Source organism: Neltuma alba, unplaced genomic scaffold, assembly GCF_004799145.2.
Source record: "Neltuma alba isolate B1F8T4 unplaced genomic scaffold, ASM479914v2 tig00004465_pilon, whole genome shotgun sequence".
In the NCBI taxonomy this organism is placed as follows: Eukaryota; Viridiplantae; Streptophyta; class Magnoliopsida; order Fabales; family Fabaceae; genus Neltuma; species Neltuma alba.
This window is the reverse complement of record NW_021633718.1, coordinates 1-26,741: the sequence shown is the minus strand read 5'-3', so window position 1 is coordinate 26,741 and position 26,741 is coordinate 1. Positions and strand designations below refer to the sequence as shown.

The 26,741-nt window shown below is 38.0% G+C and overlaps 3 protein-coding genes across 4 annotated transcripts; all 3 read right to left on the bottom strand.

Annotated features, from left to right (window-relative positions):
- Window positions 1-20: 20 nt before the first annotated feature.
- On the bottom strand, window positions 21-3,231 carry LOC114744853 (NAC domain-containing protein 71-like). 2 transcript variants are annotated; one of them, XM_028932991.1, is made up of 3 exons: window positions 2,462-3,231; window positions 1,279-1,581; window positions 21-441 (listed from the first exon to the last, which is right to left on the bottom strand). In XM_028932991.1, exons 1-3 carry the CDS (start codon window positions 2,918-2,920, stop codon window positions 322-324), a joined length of 882 nt encoding a protein of 293 aa, XP_028788824.1. In that variant the 5' UTR covers window positions 2,921-3,231; the 3' UTR covers window positions 21-321. The 2 variants fall into 2 exon arrangements, with proteins under 2 accessions (XP_028788824.1, XP_028788825.1); XM_028932992.1 differs by having other exon boundaries at window positions 21-438; window positions 2,462-3,228.
- A 10,603-nt stretch (window positions 3,232-13,834) lies between these two features.
- Window positions 13,835-15,044, bottom strand: LOC114744858 (WUSCHEL-related homeobox 4-like). Its single transcript, XM_028932994.1, has 3 exons — window positions 14,722-15,044; window positions 14,309-14,593; window positions 13,835-14,184 (listed from the first exon to the last, which is right to left on the bottom strand). Exons 1-3 carry the CDS (start codon window positions 14,953-14,955, stop codon window positions 14,029-14,031), a joined length of 675 nt encoding a protein of 224 aa, XP_028788827.1. The 5' UTR covers window positions 14,956-15,044; the 3' UTR covers window positions 13,835-14,028.
- Window positions 15,045-23,190: 8,146 nt separating this feature from the next.
- Window positions 23,191-24,203, bottom strand: LOC114744852 (ethylene-responsive transcription factor RAP2-1-like). The gene has a single exon (XM_028932990.1). The coding sequence runs from the start codon at window positions 23,974-23,976 to the stop codon at window positions 23,533-23,535; it is 444 nt and encodes a 147-aa protein (XP_028788823.1). The 5' UTR covers window positions 23,977-24,203; the 3' UTR covers window positions 23,191-23,532.
- Window positions 24,204-26,741: the final 2,538 nt, after the last annotated feature.

The window sequence follows — 26,741 nt, the reverse complement described above, 5'->3', positions numbered from 1 at the left end:
TAGATATCGAAAACAAAAAATTGCATGCCCAAACTAAAGATCTGCTGATTAACTCCTCATGATGGGTTCGGTGGCGTATTTACAATCATCTATTGATCTACCAACATGCTATCTTAACAAGTGAAGTGACCCTTCCACTTCATTTGCTGCAACCTCATTTAAAATTATGCTTCTCCATTGTATAGGGAAATAAGGGTTACTTAATATTCTAAACCCTTGTGTATTTGCAGGATTGTTAACCCATACTAAATACAGCTGTTTCAGATCATATGTATCGTGAGATTAGGACTACTATTCACTTATCTTTCCCAATCAGCTAAATCAAGCTAGATCATCCAACTCAATGAAATCCTCCTCTAGAATCGAAAGCAAATCTTGCTGAGATGCCAATTCCCCAACAAATATTGCACCACCACCAGGAAGTCCAGAAACATTTTCCTGCTAACAAGCATAGGCAAAAGGAAAACATGAGGAAAAATAAATTACAAAATATGACACTAGTTTTTACGTTAACGATCAAGAACTGTGTCATGCATAAGATGTATTGACATAATGGCTATCTAAAGCCCAAAAACAGGGACGTACTTCAGCCAAGCTGCCACGTCAACACGAGAAATATCTGCTAAACAGTGATCTTGATTTCCCCATTTAAAAGATTACTTATCTATTAGTACAAATGTGAACTTACTAAGGGACAAATATAATAAATAAAATTGTACTAAATACACGTTTATATATTTCCAATTTTCCAAAGCATAATTTCGCACAGTTGAATTTCCAGTGACATGCCACGCACCAGAAATTCAAGTATGATGTTTCAGTGACACGCTTCAACCAAAAAGCATGCGATGCTAAGAAATGCCGCCACATTATATAATTTTGTCCATTTCTTTCGTGAAAATGTAACTTCACAGAAGTGATGTGAAAAATCATTTACCGACTTCCAGCACCAATAGCCCCTAATTCTGACCAAACAATGCAGATCATACTGATGCAGACGTTTGTTATCGACATTTGGGAAAAAATAACAACAAAAAATAAATAACTGCTAAGGAACTATATGAGTTCAACCGAAACGCTAGCTACATTAAAAAAGTACTTCACAGCAGTAAATCCGGTGTGTACACCCAGCTTGAGAATAAAAACTGAATATAATACAAGTACATAAACAAGAAAGAAAATAGTTCTTTTCCTAAGTCACATATTAGAACAAGCATAAAGATAACAGAGCAAAAGCAAAGATGAATATATATATATATATATATATATATATATTACCGTTTGACTGTCTTGAGGACCTGCACAACACTGGAAAGTAGCAACAGAAGCTGATGCAGCCGCAATTTGATTGTCATCTAGTTCACTAGGAGGTGTTAAGGGAGACACTGGAATCTTTCTATCAATGGAGCCATCGCCACGCATTTGAGTCTCAACCATATCAGGTGGAACATATCCATCATGCTGAATGCCGATGTGACGTATAGCCGAGAAACTTTCCTCTGCACAAGAACAAATACCATTCTCTGACACACTATTCTTATGACATGCTTTAGAAAACACTCGACAAATAACAAATGAGGCCTGCATGAGAAATAAAGATATGAGGGAATCAGAGAAAAATATAACTAAAGTAATACAGGAAGTATGTCAATTCTTAATACAAACAGAAAATACCAGGAACCTTAACATGAAAGCAATTTTGTCTCTTCCACAAGGTAATGATTAGAACATGAAGTAACTAAATTGCTTCAAGACAGAAGGCGTAGAAAAAGAGATTGCCAGACAAATAGAAGATAGTGTGCTAACTCCAAAATTATGAACTTCGGAGTTCGACAAACACAAACAGGCTTAAATTATGGGTTTATAATCTGGGAAATGCCACCAAACAAAAGAATTATAACTCAAAAAGTATACTAAGTGCCTTCCAATAACACACACAAGGAAGGGTCACTTAAGTACAATTTTCTCTTTCGTCCGTTGAATTACCGAAAAATTGAAGCTTTCGAAGTTGACAGTTTATTAAGGGAGAAAATCACAAGAAAATCCCAAATTTTTAACTTTCAAAAAATGAAGCGCGACAATTAACTCAATTATTAACAGCAGCAAGAAATACATTAAATTGTTCCGCAGAACAAAACTGCAAACACGATTTCGTAAGTGCATACTCAGACAGGAATCCAATTCATAATTTCTCAATGATTTTCAGATTACCCATGACATTGCACATGGATGGTATCAAAATAATTATAAGAAGAGAATAGAAAATTGACCACTTTCCTATCCCCGATCCAGTAACAGAGTAACCGAGCGATAAACTCAAAACTAGATAGCGTCCGAAGACGCAGCATTAAATCGAGACCTTCGTAAGCAATTCTTTAGTCGTAATGTCGAGCTCAATTGAAAAAAACTCCACGAACAAAGGGAGGCATGGAAAGTCCAAGAATGAGTCCAAATCATGTACCTTAAGATGATCAACTAATGCATACTCATACAACATCCAATTCGTCCTGCTAGCGTTCTTGGAGGAACTCCCCAGATAGAAAACGAAAGTGGTCCTGGTGCCCAGGACAACATTCCCACCGCCATTCAAAACATTCCTAGCCCCTCCCTTTCTCATCCAATACCCGGTCTTGACCATCCTAGTCTTCCCTCTGGCACCCTTCAAAACCCTGGCAGTATAACAGTACCAATGCCTCTTCCTTCCTCGATAACCATAGGAAAAGCACGCGATTTCAGGCAATCGGGAAGGATCGTAATCGTACAGGTCAATCTCCCTGATCAGATCGCAACCATGGAAATTACCGCCGGCGTTCTTGTTGGATAAATAGTAACAGAGGAGCTGCTCTTCAGAAGGATAGAAACGGCAACCGGGTGGGAGTGAGGCAGGCAAAATGGCTCTGGAGCATTGAGGCTCTTCCATGAATTGGAGAGATTATTAGGGTTTTGGGAAACAAGAAACAGAGCGAGAGGAGAGGAGTGTGAGACTGTGAGGGCTGAGGAGGGGCTTTGTATGGAAATGCCGAGGAAAGAAGCGTGCCCATGAAGCTTCTCTAAGGCCGCCGCGAGAGGGCGCGTGTTTGCGCCCGAGACCATGCTGATTGCTGCGTGGCGTAGGATCGGTTCCAAGCCGTCAACAAAACTGTTGGTTTGGCTCACAAATCTCGAGGCATGCATTTCCAGAGATTCTGATTGGCGGGATTGGAGAACTCCGTGGACTCCCCTTTCTAGCGAAACGCTTGTGGCGGTCTTCCGGTGCTGGCATGTCCTAATTGGCTGGGACATCCCAATCCTGCCCCTTTCAGAGCTGAGCAATCAGAAATCGTAACAGGGAACTGCCTTCATTTCCACACTCAGCTGAAAGTAAGGGTGTTCAAGAAGCCCAATAGCCCGCTATACCCGCTCAAACCCGCAAAAAAATATCCAGTCCATCTAAAAAAAATGGTCCAAAAGATATATTGGATATTCAGGCTAGACATATTGTCGGGCAGGGCTGGGCATCGGGCACAGTATGCTGCCCTGCCCATTTGGCCCTACCCACAACAATATATATAATTTTATTTATATATTTTATTTGTTTTATATTTATCTCTTGGATCAAACACTCTGTTAAATTAACATTCAATATTCATTATACTTATTTATTTTCAAATGATTTTGAAAGTAAACTTATTATCATTTACTGCAATTTGTATAACCATTCTCTTTTTTAATGCAAACATTATGACTATTAGCAATTTGTATAATTGATTCAGGCTCTTATGAGTATCTAGGAGTTATGGGGGGAAAAATATTTACATTTGGTTAAGAAATTTTAAAAACTAGAAAAGCAATCAAGTTTAATAAAGTATACTAATAACATTTTTGTTTTTCATAGTTTACTCCTCTTAGCAACTATAAAATGTTGTTTCATAATATATCAATTGCTAATAACTAAATTAAAATCAAGTTACCATTTTAATATAAAGTTACATTTTATTATCTAGAAGAACATAAATAACTAGTTAAATAATATAGTATATTGATTTTCTGGGCATGGAAGCCCGCCCAGCCCAGCCCGCATTTATCCTGCCCAAACTTACTAGGGCTTTTCATGGGACAGGACCGGGCAATTGGCTGCATTTTTCAGCCCGTTTATTTTTCGGGCTGGACATCGGGCAAGGGTCCTGCCCTGCCTAGCCCTGTCTATGTGCAACCCTAGCTGAAAGATAATCTAGGATCCAACATTTATGGTAACGTTAATTTCAACTCATAAAATAGTTGCGTGCGTTTTTTTCAGGGGGTAACTGTATAACATTAATTTATCTGAACACCGGAAAAAGACCCTATTATAGGGGCATTAAAGTTTGGATTTTAGGCAGACACAGCGAACTCCAAAAAATTTAAAGAAATGACACGCACCCTAATTTTTTACTCGAAAAAAAAATATATGTATCCTAATTTATACTATTGTGATGTGGTATTGAATATTGATTATACAATCATTTATTAATATTAAAAAGATGCTTACTTCATATATTTTAATCATAATTGATGTTTCGATCACAATTTTAAATAAATTCTAAGTTTACAAGTACATGTGTTTATTTATGTGGATGCGAGATGAGAGAAAGATAATCCGAGGCATATCTAGTTTGAATTTTGTGTATTCGATTCAACATGATTAAATGATTAAACCAGAATTAACAAAGGGTATGTTACTCCATCCATTCCTTTTTATAAGAGATAATTATCCAAATTATATTGTTCAAAATGTTGATAATAATAAATGCCTAAAAAATAAAACCTTTTTGTCAAAAATATCCTCATTTATGGGGAAAAGATATTATGTGTGGGAATTAAATATAATGATATGAGTAATATAAATAATTAAATAGGGTAAAATGTAAAATTAATAAGTAAATTTTGAAACAAATGTCTCTTATAAAAAAAAAAAAGATATACTTCACGATAATTTTTTTTCAAAAAAAAGATACACTTCGCAATGAAAAAGGAGGGAGTATGTAACATGCAAGGGCTCAGAAAGCCATATACATACACGTCGCCATAATCTTACATTTGTGTGGCACTTTTCTGTCGGCAAGCCAAAAAAAAAAAAAAAACGCCGCCCTTTCCCAGGAAGTGTCCTTTTTTTCCCGGGGGGGTTACAATAGAAAGGGTCTTTAGTTCCTTTTACTCCTCGCCCAATAGTTTTTTCAGAAAGAAAAATACATTTTTTTATACCCCCTGTGACGATGATTAGATGTGGTAAAAATTAATTGATAAAGATGATATTAAAAACTAAATATTATTTTAATACTATCATGTTAATTTCAATACTTAAAGACGCTTTTATAACCATTTTCTAGTGCATGCAAATAAATTAAAAAGTGAGGTGTGCAGGTGGGAGGGAAAACACGCAGCCATTATAAATACTATGACCTTATTTGATTTTTATCTTGATTTTAAGTATAAGATTTTAATTCATTTTATTTCTTATATTTATACATTTTTTTCTAAGGTAGTTTTTCTTGGTAATTCTAACCAATATACTTGATTAATAAGGATATTATAAAAAAACAAGACATATATATTACAAATAACTAACTTAACTTATTTTTTTAATATTCTTAAATTAATTAATTAGTTTTTATAATCAGAACCGGAATTAATAAATGATTATAGCATATATTACCATTATTTGCGCAGAAGTCGAAACGTGCGGAGGGGAAATGGAAGGAGAAAGCTGTGTATAGATACCGCCGCACCTGCATGATATCGTATCCCGAGGCTTCCTCCGCAATAATATTAAATCATATGGATCAATGCGGCCAATTAGAACGCACGATGGTGCCAAGCACACAGCAGTCATACTCAGAACCATATCAGGAACTGCACGTGGCATTTTTTCTTTATCATCGGGCAATGTGAAAAACAATTGCCGCCACAAGTTTCGCCCCCTCTGAGAATACATTCGAACAGCCAACGTTTTTTATTTTTAAGATTTCAACTAGCTACAAGCGTCCAGTCTCTTCACTTGGCCATGCCAAGGGAGTGTCGGTAAGCATGAGGAATGAAACTTTTAAGAGAATACCAATGTAAACAATCATTTAGTATTTTTTAATTAAATGAATTCATTAAATCCAAGATCAAATGAACTCTCCTGAAAAAAAAAAAAAATCTCGAATGAGAGTGACGAGATCTCACTGGTGGTTCTCGTGCTGACGTTTTAGAGCGTTAGGTGGGATCCGACACTCATCTGAGCACCCCAGATATATCCCTCTTGCATTTATCTCTGAAATGCCAAACAGGTTAATAATGTTCGATTTATTATATGAAAAACACGAAACACGATTTCAGGCTCACATCAGCATAATAACAATCCGTGCGGGAAAAAAGTCTTTTAAAACTACATAAACACACACCAACAAAACCAAGTGATGCTCTTTTAAACAAACGATAAAAGAACCATGCGCCGCAAATAGAAATTACTATCACACACGTAATTATAACTGCTTAAAGAATCCCAACAATCAAAACTCCGTTGAAGGTTGGCCAAAAAAAAAAAGACTATTGAGGAATTGGAATTATGATCGGTACTTTTTCTAAAGTTACATGCAACTTGACATCATTTGGAAGGACTGGGGGATAATTAAAGGAAAACTAATGGTGCTTTTAGAAAGCACGGATCATAATTTTAAAATTCGAAACATTCTTTGAAAAAAATAATACTCCTCTGGTCCTTAACATAGGACCTAATTTTTAAGTTGGTTTTGGTCCTAAATATAAGACTCATTTCTCATATTTATTAATTTTCTTTAAATTACCCCTATAGATACTCCCTCAACCATAATCAAGTAGAAGAGGGAGAGGGGGTATTAAGAAAGATGATTATGGTGTTTTAGGAAAAATGTGTCACTTTTCTTGTAATTAACTAATTTACCTAACTTCCTTAATCTAATCAAATTAGTTAAATAGGTCTTATATTAAGAACCGGAGGAGTAATTATTATTCGTTGTGCATTTCAGCATTTGAGGCTCTACTGATGTTATTCCCGGCTTTAGCCTACTCTACGAGGAAACGGTTCTATCTTGGGCCGGGGGCTTAGGGCTGGGCACATTACTGGGCCTTCTGCTCCGCCTTCATGCATGTGTAAATTCTGCCTGGCCCAAATATTTTCTACTTTGCCCAGTTAAGTTATGCATCATTAGGACCCCTGCACAAAAGAAATACCACTAATCGTATGGGCAATAAGCCCGTCTTCAGTACCCCAAAAAAAAAATCGCCACTAATCGTAGCTTGGTTCTGATTCAGATCATGAGTTGCAGATCAATCATGCTCAAAGAGGTTCTTTTAAACTTTAACCGATTTACTGATCCCTAAACAACGAAATGAAGAGCCACCACGGCATCACCATAAATCATAGAGTAATGTCAAATATTTTTCAAATAGTTTATTCATCAATAATATCTTTCGGGCATGTGAATTGACAACTAAGGGTGTGTTGGATGACTTCAAACCGTGGTTTGGAAAAGTGATTCTGGAGAATAGATTCTGTGGAGAATAGATTCTGAGAAAAAGTGATTCTGAGAAGTGAGAGTGTTTGGATAGTTATTACCAGAAGTGCTTTTGACATGTGGAAATGACCAAAAAGGGTATAAGTTAATATGATAATTATATAAGGGATAGATTTTATGATTTATTTTGATTTGAAGAAATAAAATTGTTAATGAAATAATTTTTACTAACATAATTAATAATATATAAGATAATATAATTAATACATAATTAATATGTGTACATATATTTATAAAACATAATATTAAATGTTTATAGAAAAATGATTTTTTTTAGAACAGAAAAATATTAATTTTGTTTAAAGATTGTAAACGTGAAATCCCATAACATTTTTTCATAACTACATGTATAATAACCTCTGATGTTTAATACAATTAATTAATTAATTGTCACCACACATATATATTCATAAAATATAAGAGTGAAAAATATTTTTAGAGAAGATGAATTATTTTGTTGCAAAATAGAATAAACACGTCTTAAAATAATTTATTAATTATTCAAGTAAGTAATAATTAGCTTGAGAATATAAGGCATAATATTAATAAGAGAAATATAAATAAAGAAGTGTCATAATCATTAAGATGATGCATCGATACAAAGCATTTGTAATAGGTTTTGTTTTTAACTACATATTACAATCTATGATAAAAGGAAATAAATAAGACATGACTACTATCCTCGTATTGAATTAACAAGTTCGTCTCTTATGCTGTCACGAACCTGAGCCATGTAAGATGAAGATTGAATTGATGAATGTATACGTGAAAATCTAACCCCATCATCATCATCTTCTGCATAAGTACCTTCTTCTTCCAACTGAACGAATCCAGGATCAGTAATAGATGTCGTTCTAATAAAATTATGTATAGCCATCGTTGCACAAACGATTTTAACTTGTGTTTCAAAATCATAAGATGGCATGTTTTGTAAGATTGCGAACTTTTTTTCCAAACTCCGAAAGTTCTTTCAATTGTACTCCTTAAACTTGAATGGAAATAATTAAAGATTTCATTGTCATTTTCAAACCCAGATGTCCTTCGAAAATCAGGCAAATGGTAACGCTCCCGTCTGTATGGGCCGAGATATCCATTCGGTGTTGGGTATCCAGCATCCACCAAATAATATTTTCCTATATAAAAAATGAAATTATTGTAAATTATGTTTCTATTGTTAAGCTAAATATAAAAAAATATAGGAAATAAAAAAATACCTTCAGGTGGATGGGGAAAGTTCATTGAAGGAGTTGTGAGGGCATGATCAAATATCCGAGCATCATGTGCGCTACCTTCCCATCCGGCCAAGACAAAAGTAAAACACATGTCCCAATCACAAACCGCCATGACATTTTGTGACACTGTTCCTTTCCTAGAGATAAATTTAGTTTGATCTGTTGCACTGACAACGCAGGAAACATGTGTGCCATCAATTGCTCCAATAGCATGTTTAAAAAAAGGCCAGTATTTACCAAACCGAATTTTTGTATGAACATGCCGGAATGTTGGATCTTTTGGTTTGATATTAGACATGGCAAGTCTACAGCATGCCATTAGGACATTATGAAAATGTCTGCTAATTGTCTCCCCTGAATGTTGAAATCTTTCTTGCTGCATTCTGCTACTAAGTGCATGCCCAACGGTATGTAAAAACATTGCAACTGATTCATGTATCCCTATATTTTTAGTTTCTTTTAGACCATGTTGTTGCAATTGTTCCACCAGACTTAAGAACACATCCCGTTCCATCCTAAACATGTTATAACAACGACTGGAGTTGCCATCTAAAACATCCCTTACCCATATGCAGCCTGTATAAGCACTTGTATGCGAGGCTCCTTACACAAGTTCAAAGTAGCGTATGCACCAACCAATGCTGCAACTTTGTTAACTCTTTTTTTCCGTCCCTTAGCATGCTCTTCCACATGTTTAATTTCATCATCCATATTCGTTTTATCCTGTGCACATACACATAAAGTTTAGAATTCCTACGTAGAAATTACGAAACATTTATAAAAGTTACAGAGTTGTCTGATTCATATAACAATCCACTGGTCACATAAAACATACACATATGGAACTGTCTAATATAATAAACAAGTCATAAATCCCTAGTAAAATGCTCTAAAATGAGTAGAAGCTGTTCCTTCTGATCCTTCAGAGCTGCATACATTTCTCGTGCATCCTGCCGTTCCATAAGGAGTTGTGTGCACCGTCTAAAGAAATCAGGATCACTGACAACTTCAGGAACTGTTTTCAGGTGAGACAGGACTCCCCTAATTGAAACCTCATAAGCACGCGCTTCTTCTTCCAACCTTCTAGCTTCTGCTCGTGAAATGACCTCATTTCCACGCTCGGCCTCAGAAGTATTTGTTTCAGCAATCTTGCTAATTGCATCCGCTATTTTCATAGAGGGAGATGTGCGTTTCTTCTTGACTTCACTCTTCCTTCTGACCCCCAGTGAGCTACTAGGTCGACTCCTACCTCTGCTTGTACCCCCACCACTGGTATCCTGCCTCAATTCAGTGTTGCCTCCACTACCTCCACTATTATCATTGAAGTTCACTGTGTTAAATTCCCCACTTATACCAGTTGGTGCACCTAAAATTTCATCACTATCTCCGGACCCTTCTTCCAAATCTTCATTCGGTGTTCCTTCACTTGGAAGTGTCATGGAAGAAGGTGCCCATGCTTGTGGTCCAGTTGCAGCCACACTTCCAAATAGTTGCGTCAATTCATCCCTAAATTGAAGTCCTCTTTCTCTGAATTTTTCGTAGTTTGGAACTTCCTGCATTAGATTAGACACCAATAATATCATAAAATATTCCAAAAACAGTAAATATACACAAAGCATTAACAAGTAGAGAAAATGTAAGATCAAAAGGTTCAATAATTACCCTTATTTTTCTCTCCCACCAATCATCAGTTGCACTGACAGTATTCCTTTCAGTATCCCATCCCAATCCTGTCTCACGAAGCAGCCTATCCCATGTCTGCCACTCCTTTCGTAGGGAATCATATTTATTCTTAAATTGACCTTTTTCATACACTCTTCCAGTTTTGGCAGTAAAGTTATCACCAAGAATATCCCAAGCTTTCTTTGTTAAGCTAGTACCTTTTCTTTCCCCTTGTTGCACAAGTTCAATGCAGAGGTCAATAAACACTTTTGTAGTTCGTAGGTCCCAGGAAGCTTTCACCGTATTCTTACGCATTATGCTATAGCACAATTATAACTCTTCAGTCATCCCAGGTTAATCAACTCAAAATCAATTGAAATAACAAAAATCATATTGTCTACTGTAATAGGTGAAAAAGTTGATCACATTTTAAATCTCAATTCCTTCCTACCAAACCAAGTGTGACAAAAATTAACAAACACAAAAAATTTCTAATTTTACATGGTTGGAAAAAATACACCCCCTCCTTTCTAAACTTCATTATTTGTTTTTACTTCAAAATACTAAAAATTTTAAAACGTCCAAAATAACATGTTAATTAAATAACATTATAAAGCACATTATTGTTTTTACAAAATAACATGTTGCACAAGCCTTTCATAATATTTTTTAAAAATTATATCCTTATCAGATTTGTCAACCGAAAATAAAAAAACTACCAACATAAACCTTTGACCAAAATACAAATCACTTCCTTCAATATATATACATGGATTTCAGTTGTGATTTCATTTTTCCTCACTCTCAAAAGTTGGCCATAAATTTATCAAAATCCTTAATACAACAATACAGAACAATACAATTCTTATCTCATCCCAAATCAGATCAACTCTTAACAAATAATGTTCATTATCACAAGTACTATCCACGGCAAAAAAAAAAAAAAACCAAAGTCTCGACTTCACAGCTTCTTCTCCGGGGGAAATCTGGACTACAGCAGGAAAAACAAATTGCATTGAATTTATATAACAATTGCCAGACTTTCTCATCCATATACGTCCCCTGCCTCCAGAACCAGACATTGATTACCATAATTTGTTCCCTCTTTGTTTCATAAAATCAGAACCAATTTACCAAACGAACATACCATTTATAATCCCCAGCACATGAAGCTCAATTAAAGAAATCCAAAAACACCATAAACCCCGAAACAATCCATGGCAAAAACGAACAAGATCTTCGGCAATAACCATTGATCAAAATCTGCCGAATGACGCACAGGAAGACCAAGGAATATCCAGACAACAATTATACATCGCTTGGATCCACTAGGCATACAAAGCTGAAATCGAAGGCCACGGTTGAAAAATAGAACCGAGAGGAAGCTTGCAATTGAAGAGGATATACAGCCAAATCATTCCAATTCAACATACCACAATCAATAAACTAATAGCCACGGTTGAAAAAAAATTCATATCACTTCCGGATGACAGACCGAAAATAGAGGAGGGACCGAATCAGAACCACCGAACCAGAATCATAAGCAAGAAGCTGATAGATCAATGAATGGAGGAAATACGAACAGAATTTTGGGCAATCACCAAAGAGAGCTCACCGGCCGAACTGAAGAACGAAGATTGGAGACAGAGGATGGATGGATCGGAGCTTCCTTTGGTTTTGGCGAGCCGAGAAACGCACGACCACCCCTGTTTTCGCGAGGCCAGGACGATCTCACCGGTGTCGAGTTTCAGAGCAGCGACGGCGAACACTCGAGCTGGCGATGAAGCACGGCCGAAGACGCGACCCGATGATGAAGCGGCGAAGAGACGAGCTGATGATAAGGGCCGAAGGGTCGAGCTTCGAGCTGAGTCCGATCGTTCGGCGAAGAGGAGGAGTGTCGGCCAGCGAAGAAGAGAGGGATCTGCGAAATTGCCTACCGGAGTCGTTGCTGAGGGTCGACCTTGAGCTGAGAGCAATGTTCGAGCTGTCGAGCTGAGGAGCTGGTCGAGCTGAGGAGCAAGCGCAGTGTGTCGAGCTGAGGAGCTGGTCGAGCTGAGGAGCTGGTCGGTGTGTCGAGCGGAGGAGCTGGTCGAGCTGAAGAGAAGAGTGTCGGCCAGCGAAGAGAAGAGAAGGATGATTCAAAGTGTCGGCCAGCGAAGAGGAGGTCTGGGGTGTTTTTGGAATCACCAGTAGGCGTGCCCGATTTTTTCCCACAAGTGACAATTTCCAGCTTCTGGTGAAACCATGGTTTCACCGGTGAAACCATGGTTTCACCTGAAACCATGGTTTACAATTTTTGGGGCCTGTTTGGGTAGCATTTTCCCCAAACCATGGTTTGGGCCCCCAAACCATGGTTTGGGGTGCTACCCAAACAGGCCCTAAATCTTTAAGACTCTAGCTTTTTTTTTTTTTTGGTTCTCTGTCTAACTCTCTACAACGTTAATTCAAACACCACTAAACACCTAATCAGTGGCATGGAATTTTTTTTCCCCGGTTTCAATACCGACCTGGTTACTTTTATTTTTCCTTGAGAAAACAAGAAATCACTCGTCAATTTCGCACAAAATACCCATGAAAAATAGATGAAATGATATATATATTTTGCATCGAGGAAAATGAAGCATCAACGTCCTATTTTAAACGATGGAGAAGTTATTTTCAAATTTCAACTGACCAAGGGAATGATTGCAATTTTCTCTTTTACCCAATGCGTATCGAGCTAATTGGAGGACTTACGAGTGATGAGCTACAACGCATGAAAATCTGGCTTTGAAACGATCGATTTTGGTTTCCCTCCCGTTTGTGGTGGTGGGGATCACAGAGTGGCCCTACTAAGCACAATGATAATTCGAAATTATCTTGCGTGAATGGTGGAAAATAAGCAGATGCATGTACTCTTTGATTTGCAGACGATGTACGATGCTTTTTGAAAGACTTTTATTACGTGCATGTTGGGGCGAGTGAAGAAATGGGTGTTATGACTTATGATTATTGTTTTTTGAGTTTCGAGCTGGAGAACATTCAGGCCCTTTTCAAATCGAAACTTAAGATGTGAAAGTAAAGAGTAGGCTTCAGAAGAAGAAATAGGTGCGTGGACTTCAGTGTCCCGTATAGCTCTGCTTTTAACCTAAAAGCTTTGATTCACAGCTTGTCATACACTGTCTTCGTCTTCTTATATTCATTGTTTAAGGTTATTATATAGTACCGTTAACAGTATTTTAATATTATTAAGCGTTGTTTTGAAATTTTAAAAAAGACGCGTAATATGAAATGATTTTTTAAAGGACACATCTAATCAGATAAGGGTAGTGAAAAAGGCCGGATTTCAACGTGTCACACACAGTAACCAGTAGCCTACACGAAGCTGTAATCAACGAGAAAAAAAGAGACATAAAATGGCGCTTCCATTTCAAAGTCAGGAATAGTGAGTAAGTACATTGAGATGAAGAGCAGCACAGACGGGCCGCTTTGTCTTACACAAAGGAAAGGAGACGACGAAAGCAATGAAAGCAGTCGCTAGTCGGTGAAATCAGTAGTGAAGACGAGGAATTAAGTAGGATCATAAATAATGGGAAACCCCTTCATTTGCCTTCCGGGTGCAACGGGAAAAGCTCCAGGGTTTTGTATTCCTCATCTCTACGTAATAATCTGCTTTCTTCTAATGGAAAGCACTCAAATGCCAGGCTCCTACACCTCTTCCTCAACGGGTTTTCCTGCTCTCCTTCTCCTACTTGGCCCTTTACCCTCAAAACAGAAATATATACGCAAACCCGTTAGTTTGGTATGAAAGAAAAAGGTACTAAAAGGAAAAACAAAAGAACGCATAATTGAGACTGATAACGTTGTACACCTATTACATACCGTTGTCCGTAAAGTTAAAGGAATGGCAGTGGTAGGTGGAGGAGTAGAAGAAGTGGTGCTAGTATTAGGGTTGCGTTTCTGCTTTTGTCTTTCACGGGCCTTGTGGTTTTGAAACCAGTAGAAGACATTCTTGCCTTCGATTTTGCCGTATTTGCCAAGCTGAGCAGTGATCTGTTCTATCTGCTCAGCATTTGGAGTTCGCATTCCACCTCTGTACAGCATCTCCAGTATCCCTATCTGTTCCTGCGTCGGATTCCACCTCGTTCCTCCTGGGTGCGCCTCCACCTGCGCGCATTTATCACCGCGTTAAATCAGCTAAACTAGTCAATAACCAGACTATGTATAGGGTTCCTAGCTCGTCTTTGAAACGATAATGATCAGTTTTTTGGAGGTAACATGTTAAGTGGTTATACCTGGGGCGGCGAATCTTTGTGAGGGTGAGGGTGAGGGTGAGGGGAAGGGAGTTTTCTGGGGCCACTTTCGGGTCTGATGAAAGAGGAAAGGGAATGAGAGTGAGTGTTGTTGTGGAGCTTGGGGGCAAGAGGGCGTAAGCGTTTGAAGCCCAGAGTGAGGGAAGGTTCGTGCTCAAACATGAGCCCACGTGCAAACTGATGCACCTCCATGCTTCCCATGGTGCACGACTGCATATATCATGCCCCTCCCCACTCCCACACTGATTATATAGGAATGAGATGGTGCCTTAACACCAAATTATGAGGCGAGGTTGACTCAGGAATTCCCTAATACCAAAAAGAGACATCTATATTGTAGGAAATAGGAGTGAGGGGGCGTGTCGTGTGCGTGTGTCACTGTGCTGGGTGTAATCCCGTCAAATCGGCTGCTTCTTTTTTCTTGCTTTCATGATAAGGTTTGCATGCTTTTCGGTGGCCCCTCTCTCTCACTCATAGCTTTTCAGCAATAAAGTGGAAAAAGAGGGAGGGAATGAGAATTCAGAAAAGATTATTCACCCCCCTGGTGAGAGTATGTTTTTAAATCGGATACGGGTTTTAGAGAAAGAGGAGTGTGAATGGCGTCTTTTGTATGTTGGGAGGGGATAGAGAATGTTGGAACACAAACTCTGCGCCATATCTGAAAACCATACTGCCCAAAATTTCCGCTATCCTTCGGGAACTGTACCTGCCTCCATTTTCCAAAATACTTTATACCCACTCATCTGTCACCTAATCAGCTAAGCTACCACCATGCTTTTCTTCACCCAACTCACAGCATAATATTGCAGTATTCATAAAGTTATCCACGTGAGATTCAATATACGAGAGTGTAATGCATGTATTATTGCATAATTTTTTTTTTTTGGGGGTTGGGGAAGGTACATGTTTTCATTCTGTTTGTGTTAATTCAGTCTTCTTTTCGATTTCACTGTATCACAGAAATTAATCCTATATGTGAATTGTTTCATTTACTGTCAGAAATCTATTTGTGCGTGAGTAGTATTATTATTCATCACCTAATCCGTAGAAGATGTGTGATTAGACCAGTGGGGTGTGTGCGCGTCTGAACCTGGGCATCATCAGCTGGATGATGGAAAGTCCAATTTAATAGCTGGAAGAGAGGTGATATTGTTAAAGAAAACAAAACGATAATCCAAAAGCATGGTGTGATGAAAAGAACGTGATTTCATGTGTGAATGGACGTCCATCTCGGATGACAATATCAAACCAGGGTTGTATATATGTACATGAAAGAATATAACGCACGCGTTTGCTAGCTAGCTAGCCTGGCTTGGACTGGCTTTGGTGTCTCCTCCAGAATCTCCTTTAATAAATTAAGTAATTAACTTCCTCAGCTTCGTCTCCATAAATTCCTACGATCTCGTCCTGCTCACCAGCTCATTCTGATTTTCCCATGCTTCCTGTAGCTACGCACATACTCAGAACTCCAGTGTTCTCATATATAGCTTGTCTACCTATTCGGTATTGGTGTTCTTCTATGTTAAAACTTAAATGCAAGACCGAGTTAACTAATGCATAAAGATTATATAAACGGGTGAAATTAATTATTTGTTATTAACATGTACTAAATGCGTGTCAGTGTCTGTAATATACCCTTTTTCTAATGTGAATATTAAGTTAGGGAGATAAAAGATGTTATTAAGGTAAACAAAACAAATCACTCAAGTGACGCACACATACATGTACACTCACTGTTTAAGGTAGTTAAGTGGATGGTAAAACTTGGGAAGTTAGCGGCGAAATGAAAGAGAAATAAAAAGGCGGGGGGCTTTATTTAACCTGGAATGTGATTGGGGCGATGTCACTATTATATATGTGGACGTCCAAAGAAAATCGTGGGTGGGATGACAATGATGTCCAAGTTGACAAAGTTGGATAATGAGGCCGAGAGTGGGGCCTTTGCTTCCATCAATTTGGCCTCTCATTTAATATTCTGAGATCTCCCGTATCAGATTGCGCCACTTTTACATGGCCTCCCTTCAATCACGACACCCCAACCCTTCTTCCTACCAGTCCACGACACTTGTCCTCCTTACGTGCCTCCACGTATAATATCAGCCTAGCTCTTATTACCTTTTTATAATTACTAGCACTTCATTAATTCATTCATAATTTGCGTTTGTGCTAGCGAACTTCTAGACAGCCCCTGTACTGCCGGCGCATTAACATTGTTCAACTACTCTCCCGTTATTCTTTTCTATTGTCAATTTATGTCTCCCCCACCCATCCCCTCCCTCTGTTGCACTCTTCCAGATCTCCCATTCTGTGGATGTATCGCTACTCTGTAATTGAAGTAGAATCAATCAATAAGTCTAGTGCGTCACACAAGTTTTCACACATACTGTATCTGATTGAGAACCGATCGTTCGAGGTTGTCACGAAAATCGCAAGTGCCGTAGAGAAGGAATGTCACGTAAAATATACTTGGATCAACAAATAAACAAAAAGCTGTCCCGCTTTCTTACAAGAAACTTAATGAAGAAATACTGAGTAGGATGGCTATGAATCCTATAGATGTGTGTGTGTAAGCCCGCTTTATCGCTGGTGATTGACGGGGAGCTGGCCTGTATGTTTAGAGGGAACAAGTTCAATGAGCTCTATCCGATCCTATAGATGTTTATCTCAACCAAAACAGCTAAAAATAACCGATGTTAGAGTCACGTATATTTGGAATAGCATTGAAAAGCACTTATAAGTATAATTTGAGATAAAACTTTTTTCACATACTTATTTCAAATTTTATAAATTATGTTTGAAAAATTATTTATAAGTTATTTTAAACGGTTCTAAAATGAGTTAGACCAATATTACCCCATCTACTAATTGAGACGTAGCCAGAGAGAGGACTTGATTATCGAAAACTTCAAGGGTTAGAATTTAAACTTCATTTTTTCAGGGGGCCTTAATGGACTAAAGTATAATTGCAATGATAATTAAGGATGTTTATTATTTCCCCTTATTCTTTTTATAAGATTCCAAAATTTGGAGTAGTTTGGTCTTTTTTATAGAATCCTATTTAGGGGTGTTTGAACATTAAATAAACTTTTACCAAATTTGTTCTTAATTAATTTTCTGTTATCTCTCGTAATCTTTTTCTCATATTACATCATTTTTCATTCTTTATCTTATTCCCGATATTTTTCTCTTATTTTTTTCTTTCTTAAATAAGAATGTATCTGGAAAAAATTTTTTTTTTATATTTTTATTTTTCATTAATTTTAAATTTTTTAAACCACGTAATTTAATTTAAATGATCTTATAAAAAAACAACTGAAGTGAGTAACTTTGAAAAGGGAAGTAAATATATTGTCGGTCAAAGATAAGGGGAAGGAGCATTGGGTCAGTGGACCCCGCGCAGTGGAAGAAGCGGTGGGAGTTCATCATTAGGGGAAGACAAGGCCATCATTTGCACGTGTCTATGGACCGTATCTTTCAATCCAGCTATCAATCCTCAATTATAATGCAAATATTCATCTCCTCCCACATGTTTATGGTGTACGTACGTACAGGTGTTCATTTATATTCATGTTTACACATATCTGACCGCTCTGGTTATGCAAATAATTAGTCTGGAGACATGCCACATGAAAACCAGTTAACAATAATTCAAGTTTTCGCACGTACGCAGTTAGAAAAGACACCAGTAGTAAAAGTTCACGATAGAATATTTCTAATGGACAGCGATACAAATCAAGAGAGGAATAATAAAAACTGTTATATTCCTCCGGTCCTAAATATAAGACCCTTATATTAGTATATATAAGAGTCTTATAATTAGGACCGGAGGAGTACCAAGCTTAATTTTTCTGCGGAGAAGAGTGATATTGTTCAGTCTATGAACTTTAGCGGCAAGTTTCTTAAGATTCGATCAAGTCTGCCCGGAAGTCTGTTTTAAAACCGCACTGCACTGTTAAATATAACTGTAAGTTCAAAACATATAAATATACACTCAAAACTCGAAAAAATGAGCTAGCTAGACAACCAATGTACGTACGTAGCTATTGTAAGCGTTGATAATTCGTTGAAGCTGAACCTAAACCCAAATCATTTGTCGGAAGGGGAGTCTCATAAAGAAATAGGAAGCGTCCCTGAGGGACAAAACATCAAATCGAAAGCGATCCCTAGGCTGAGAGAGAGGAGAGCAAATGTCGTGTTCAGCTGCTTTATTAAATGTGGTGGGTAAGTGAGTCTTGTGATTTCCAAATTCTATAGTCCTACTCGTTCGTAGCTAGTAGTTGTCATTTAGCACGGAAACCTTATGGCTGGGAAATCGATGGACAAGGATAGGTGATGCCAATCACAGTGGTCGCGACTAAAGCGAAATCATTGTTTTGGTGGGTAGATCGAAAATTACATGCTAGTATTACGCGTTTTAATTGATCTCATCACGTACATGTATGTAGGCTTCACTCATCATGACTGGAGGAGGTACGAAAGAATGTTGATTCCCTTTAGCTTTTATGGCCGAGAAAGAGGAGGGAAAGGAATTAAAAGGGGAATGGGGATGATGAGGGGAGTGAAATTGTGGTCATTTCATGTGACGCAAAGTGGGGGCATATGAGGAGGAAAGGGGATTCTGGGTTTTGGATGACAGTGCAGGCACAATTCATAAGTGAATTGTACAAACTTTTCTCTTTTTATTCCTTTCCTTCCTTCGCCTTTTCTACTTTTCTTCTCTCTTACCACCTCGTGCTGCTGGCAAAAACTCTCCATGAGTTAAAAATTTTGACAACCTCTTCACCTGTCCAAAGCATATGGCCTTTAATCATCACCTTTCCTTCCACTCAATGATTAAATCAGGGTCGCACCTTCTTAAAACTCGAGCCCCCACTCATTACTATTGTTTTTAACATAAATTTAAAATTTCCAATCGCTTCAAAGCTTAAACACCATTATTTCAGCCCGTGTAACCTATCTTCCATATGCTAACTGTCCAAACGAAGACCGTGCGGATTTAGACGTGTGTGTGTGTCCGCCGAGACCATGATGGAGTTTCCAAATAAAGCTGTCAAATAAAGAATAGAGAATGGGCCGAGCTGGACACGGAAGGAAAGACTTCAAATGCCTGAAAGGGTCCACCCGTGGTCTCTAAGGGCTAGTTCATAAGTAAGTGGGTTGGGCCGAAATCAGAGGGCGGCAACCCCGCATGGCTCTTCCGATCTTGCTTCGCAGTTTCTGAGCCACAGCATCAGAGCCATTGCTTTGATTTTGGTCTTAGTACGGGACCCTGGGCAAACGCGCGCACTTACCAATTAACGATATTGCAGTGAGAATTGAAATCACAAAAATACAAGAATTTAATCACATTTTGGGAGAACTTGTGCCTTTCTTGTAGCACAAGATAAACATATTTTAACTATCGCCTGTTTGATGCGGATTCAACTGGAGTTTGGTGACTAGGGCACTTCCAGTATTTGAGGCAATCCTATTTGAAATATTATCGGGCACTAAATATAGATACCTCTCCCAATAAGAATTCGAACATTAATTCGTCATGTTGTGAAAGACTAGTCGCTTTTGCTAGATCCTTCACCATTTTAATTTAATGCACCATGTCCATGGTGATCCTGGAATCTGCTTCTATGGGCCCATTCCTGCCAGGCCCCAGCCCCCTCCATTATACATGTCCTACAAAAGTACGAACACCTCCCCACCCACGGCCCCCAGAACAGACGCTATTTGAGTCGGGCTTTTTTTTTTTTTTGGTGACAAGAGTCGATTTTTTGTAAAGGAAGGCTTGAGGAGTTATTGGGATCGTTGGTGCTGAAAAGTAAGGCGCAGAAAATGAAGGTGCTAGGTAGGAAAGGAACAAGGGGTTGTTGTACGATGTGAGGGGAATGGTGTTACGGTGGAGTTTATGAAGTGGGCATTGATTCCGTGCTGGACAAGATATGCGGTGACAGTATTGGATGCTCCGCCCCTAAATAATTGAAGGCAGCTTACGGAAGCTACTGCCTCCATTCATGTGCAGCCCAATCAGGCCAAGCATCATCGTACGTGCGTAGACCCCACATCTATCCAAATATAATATATTAATTGTTAACAGTGCACCAGTACCTATCCTCTTTTTTGCTATTTTTCTTTTATTATCTTTTTTTAACTATTAGGATAATATTTTAACAGTTCAGATTTTAAAATTATTATTAAAATGTTGAATTGTAAAAATAAATAATAAATTACACACTATATTAAAATTTAATCCTAATGGTTTATAAATACACTAAATTTTTTTAAAAAAATTTATAAATGGTTTATAAAAAGATTGAAATCTAAACAATTGAAATATGTTAATCTAATGGTTAGGAAAAAAAAAAAAAAAAAAAAAAGGAGATACGAATGAAAGAGAAGAGATTCTGAACCGTTAGCGCATATATCGACAGGGCCGGCCACTTGATCATGAATTCATGATCATCATCAAAACCTGTCCCGTGCTAACTAATATACACCCCACCTCACCATTGTTTCACTAATCATGGCTTCCACTTACATGCAACTAGGCACGGTTCATTTCTTTTGTCCCGCGTTAAAACATATTTTAACTAATTCTTATTATAAGTCAAATAGCTGATTTATATATAACAAGATGCCAGCATACTTCGCTAGCTCTATACTCTAGTCACATTCTCTACTCATCTGTACATGTATGGATCGCATATATCGTTGCTTGTTCTGCATCCAAAAAAGGAGAGAACGATATAATTCATTCTGTTGTTTATCCCTGTCATTTGGAAATCCCATTCACCATTTATAAATAGCCTCTCTCCTTGCTATTTTTTGCGGTTTAATATGCAAGTACAAACTGAAGGCACTCCGGTATATATGTCATTGAGTTTTTTCTTCCTCTTTAAAGAGAATAAGTTATTGTTTTCCTTGTTCAGAAGATAGAATATAATACTCCTCCAGTCCTAATTATAAGACCCAATTGACTTATTTGAGGAGATTAAGGAAGTAAGTTAAGTTGGTTATTTATAATAAATAAGTGTTGTCATTCCTAAAATATCCTTACTAATTAAGTATATTGGCTAAAACTATCATTATTAGAAGGATTATCTTGAAAAAAAATGCATAAATATAAGAGACAAATGGATTGGGTCTTATAATTAGGACCAAATAAAAAGTCAAATTGGGTCTTATAATAAGGACCAGAGGAGTATATTGTATCGTTGAAGTCAAGGGAAAACTGAGAGCACATGCAAGAAAGGGAACTAACTTGGTGTATTATTAGTTAGAAGTTGGGCCTCAAACAAAGCGGCAAAAGATATTAAAAATAGGGGGGTAGTTTCTCTTTGGTGGTCAGCAGGAGATATGCGACAATGATTAGGGATTTAGGCAGGCGCTCGTTGAGATATATAGATAGAGCACACCGCCAAAATTGGAACGCATGCAGCGTCATATTTAGACATGTAACATCTTGGACAGATCATCCACGTGATGATTACCGTCAATCCCTTGACTCCCCATCATCCCTGTGCATCTTCCACCCACAAATCCAATCTATTACCTCTAATTCTAATAATAAGATCTCATTTATGAACTATAAACAAAGTTTTATAGTTAGAATATGAGGTAGTATGTAATCCTCTTTAATTCGCTTCTCCCCCCTGATCATTTTACCACTTCTTAGCACCCCGCACATATATGATCCCAATTCGGATTCACTATCGAATCCATCGCTAGACTGGGATTATTGTACCAGAAGAATGCACCAGGATTGGGTAAAAGGAAACTATTATATTGGACAGAGAATATACATGATTATTTCCTTTTATAGTTCTATTACCTTTTCTGCTGAAACTCGAACCATTATAAGACCTGACTAAAGTTCTTCCTGCGTAAGATATTGATCGTTCAGTGGAAATAGAAGTTCACATCTCATCGTTGTGATTGAGTTTCTAGTTGTTTGTGGGGTTTCGATAATTTTGATGATCGTGACAGCTGCTTTTCTGGGTGCTCATCCGCCTTATCTCCTTATCCACTCGTGTTACTATGTACCGGGCGAAACATCTCGGTATTAGCATTTGCAAATGTGAATCGCATTAGATTATTCAAGTATCAACGGAGTTGAGTTGATATAATAAAAAGTCTCACATTAGATAAAACTGAGCCTCACAAGTCACATATAATAAAGTGAAAGGAATATATGAATTTAAATTAAAATTTTGACTTAAAGATGCAACGTTGTTTTATTGCTATTCCTCAATTTGTTCTCCCCGTCTTCGAGCTTCAATATGGGATTGTTTTCTGTTAATGACTACGCCCCTCCGCATGGCTCACTTCATTTATTTAATTATTTGTTACCTTTGGCTCTTACCTACTAAATTCCATTGTCCATATATAATTAATATATCGTCACGAACATAACACGGGCAATTTATTTATATGCCTGTTAAAATAAAATAAAAAAGTCGCTTCGGTAATTAAACAAGTTGGCTCGATCACTTTGACCACTAACTGTTCTGGCTTACAGAACTCACCGACCTTGTTCAAGCTTATCAGAAAATTAAAACTACACGGCCTCCTCTCAGACATACAGACATATGTTTGATTCCCGTACCGGCGGGTATTCCTGCCGTCTAGATTTTGCTAACTATATCCCTTCTTTACAAATTAAGTGGAAGAAGCCGAAACGCCTAGAACTTAGATTCACCATAGGCGACATCACAAGATAATTATCAGAGAGGAGACAAAAAGTAAAAGATGTGAATATTAAGGGACCCGATGATTGAATCGGCAACATAAGTATATCTTAATCTAATTGTAATCCTCAACAAGATCTTCTGGTCTGGGGAACTCATTCAAGTCGGGCTTGTCGTCGGAAGGGTTTGGGATACGAGAATTTGGGTGATGAAGAGCGGCTTGGAGAGCGTCAACTCTGGCGCCGACTTCGGTGGCCCTTTTGCGAATGGAATCGGGGGACATGTGGCCCTGGACGACGAGGCGGTGGTCGTCGCCGTCGTCTTGGAATAACAATTCGGGGAAGTTGAGGCGAGCCGAAGGGCCTCTGAGATAGAAAACGGCGGTGTCGTAAGCGCGAGCGGCGGCCACCGGGGTGGTGTATGACCCCAACCATAGCCTCGACCTCTTGTTGGGTTCCCTAATCTCCGCCACCCACTTGCCCCACTTCCTCATCCTAATCCCTCTGTACGGTTTCTGTCTTGATTCATCTTGCTTGCGCTTCTCCGCCCTGCTTCTCATCTTCGATCGTTTTCCTTCTGCAATACTCTCTTTCCTCCGTCTCCGACGCACCCTACCCCCTCACTTATTGCGGTGACAACTAATTAAGCTATACTTCTGAGGTATAATATTGATACCCACTCGTCCATATGGACATATGGATTTTCTCTCTTGTATCTGTGTGTGTATATATAATAAGATAAAAAGAGCGGCGAAATGGAAGCAAAGACTTGGTGGTAATCTGTTTCCTCAGGGGCTCAAAGGACTTGCTCGTATACTGATTTTATATACGGCGCAGATATAAAGCAGGAAAAAGGGATAATCATGAAGATCAGAAGGAGGTGAATGACTTTCTGACCTGGCTGCTATCGTGTCGATGGGAGAGGGGGGCCACGTTGAGTGTTGTTTTAAAAATCCAAAGTGGCCGACACAGCCCATCAGAGCCATTTCCTTCTCTCTGTTCCGCACTCCACGTAGCATGTTGCGCCCCGTTATGACCGCCGACGTGGACGGGATACGCTTCTACCTATTCCGATGGCCTGTGGTTTTTATTTCTAGTTATTTGCGTTTCCGTCCTAATTCTTTTTTCAAATTCAAAAAGAACCGTGTTTTCGTACGTTATTTGAAGAAAGGACCCCCTGGTCGGAGTTGGATAAAAATGGATTGGTATGTGGTTACGATGCATAGAATACATCTGCGAGACGTGGTAGAGATGCACGGTGGCCTCAGATATGTTCTGCTTTTCACTAAACTAAAGCATTTTTGGGTCTCTTAGCGCAGTTTCCTCAAACACTGAGATTCGAACTGGTGCATATATAAATAGATAGAAACAGAAATGCAAAAAAGGAAAAAAAATGATATTGAGTGTTGTATGTTTCATGTTTGTTGTGATATGGAACCCATCAGCTTCATTTTGTGTGAGACTGATGCTTCGTTTCTTCAACCCACACTTTTTTCCCGGCTGCTGTTAGAACCCAGCTCATTTTTGTTCCAAGCAAGTTCTTTAGTTCACGTTACTCTTAAATTTTCTTCTTCTCCCATATGATTACCATGTAAAACAAGTTTCATATTGTCTCACAATATATTCACTTTGCCAAAGTTTGTTAATTTATGAAAGCATTTCTTTGGCTATCCACAGGAGAAATAGTATTAAATTAAACCACATAAGAGACTAAATAAAGTGCCATGTATATTACACACATGACATTACTTGTACGCCTTGTGCGTATTGCGTTGTCCGGTTGCTTGTGAAGAATTTTTAAATGCCGCAACTTGATGTTGCTGGGGTTCCTCAACGAGGATGGATTGAGGCTAATACGTGTGAATAAAATAAGGAAATATAGTTTAGAATGAAGCGGCGAGGATAATAAAATAATTACATGATTAATGAGAGGAGGGACAAGTGGATGAAATGAAGAGAGGTCGGTGGGAGGCGGATGGGAGGGATGGGTTTGGAACTCGAAGTGAGGGAATCACTTTCCGTCCACGCATTATGAAGACATTTTTATTCCTAGGTTCCGCCATACCCCTTTTCTTTCCCTTTTCAATGTCAATATTTAATTCACTTAAAATATTTCTATTTTAATTTTTTCAAAAAACTACTCCGTCTGTCTTTTTTATAAGCCACCATCCCCTCTTATCCCTATATAAATAATATTTGCAGGTTCCCTCAAATTTTTGTAGCAAATTTCTTATTTACCCCCATCAATTATTTATTTTAATATTCAATTTATTGTTTCATTTTCCAAACTATCATCTCTTACATTATATATTCTCTCTCTTTCATAATTCTATTTATTATAATAATTTTCTTATTCTATTTTTTATATCTTTCCTTCATAAATGAGGGTATTTGGAGAAAAAACTTTTAATTTATTGTCTTTAACTAATTTTCTGATCTGCGTATGGAATCCTTTGTTGCTTATAATAAGGAAGCGAGAGAGTACTTATCACGGCGTATAAATATTTCAATGTCATTTCTCATTTTAAAAAAATAAAATAACTTCAGTTAACATGCTGCGTATCTGTAAATTGAGTAATGATCTTTTACGTTTAGAAGGTTTTGATTGACAGATTTCTTTTTTATTTTTATAGTTTTGCAAGGCGGCTAGTATGTTGATGCATGATAAACGTTCGGCGTGGATTCTTTTTTGCAAGGTTGACTTTAATTTGGGTTTGTATGGGTGGACTTTTATTTATTTGTTGTGGATGTTGGGTTCATTGAGCTTAAGTCTAGGTCACTTGATTTTATTTTCTTTCCTATTTTTTTATCTACTTTATGTTGGCTGACATCTGCTTGGGTTTTGTTCAAATAATCTGCATTTTATCTCCTTTTTTTGCATTTGTTAATAACATTGCCTTTTAATTGGAAAAAAACAAAGTAACGATCATTAGATGAATGCACAGTGTATGGACGCAAGACCTTTTAATATTTTGAGGCAATCACAATCTTGCTTCGGGTCGGGGGTCACTTGGCGATAGAGGTTGCAACTGTTTTGATAGTGGGATCGTTAATCATAAGGAAGAGGAAAACAGAGAGGGTGATAAGGTGACGAGCAGAGGCGAACATTCTCTTTATTACAGTGCGAGGCAGCAGCAGGAGAAGGAGAGTGATGAAAGAAGGATGACGCAATAATGCTAGGAAATGGAGGGTATGGGTCCCACTAACTGCCAAACATGTTAAGTCGGCAGTCCAATAACATGAGAGCCGTTTTGACTTTAACCATGTCCCGTCCTCACAATTCTCACCACTTTGACCAATCATCTTTCAGTCTGCCTTGCTCGAC

What these genes read in the sequence shown, in the direction of transcription:
- LOC114744853 (XM_028932991.1), bottom strand. Translation starts at nt 2,920, where the DNA reads ATGGAAGAGCCTCAATGCTCCAGAGCCATTTTGCCTGCCTCACTCCCA. An exon ending in CATTAGTTGATCATCTTAAG is followed by an intron (nt 1,582 to 2,461) that starts GTACATGATTTG and finishes TTTCTCATGCAG; the next exon opens with GCCTCATTTGTTATTTGTCG. An exon ending in GTCCTCAAGACAGTCAAACG is followed by an intron (nt 442 to 1,278) that starts GTAATATATATA and finishes TATGCTTGTTAG; the next exon opens with CAGGAAAATGTTTCTGGACT.
- LOC114744858 (XM_028932994.1), bottom strand. Translation starts at nt 14,955, where the DNA reads ATGCAGTCGTGCACCATGGGAAGCATGGAGGTGCATCAGTTTGCACGT. An exon ending in ACAAAGATTCGCCGCCCCAG is followed by an intron (nt 14,594 to 14,721) that starts GTATAACCACTT and finishes AAATGCGCGCAG; the next exon opens with GTGGAGGCGCACCCAGGAGG. An exon ending in CTTTAACTTTACGGACAACG is followed by an intron (nt 14,185 to 14,308) that starts GTATGTAATAGG and finishes TTGAGGGTAAAG; the next exon opens with GGCCAAGTAGGAGAAGGAGA.
- LOC114744852 (XM_028932990.1), bottom strand. Translation starts at nt 23,976, where the DNA reads ATGAGAAGCAGGGCGGAGAAGCGCAAGCAAGATGAATCAAGACAGAAA.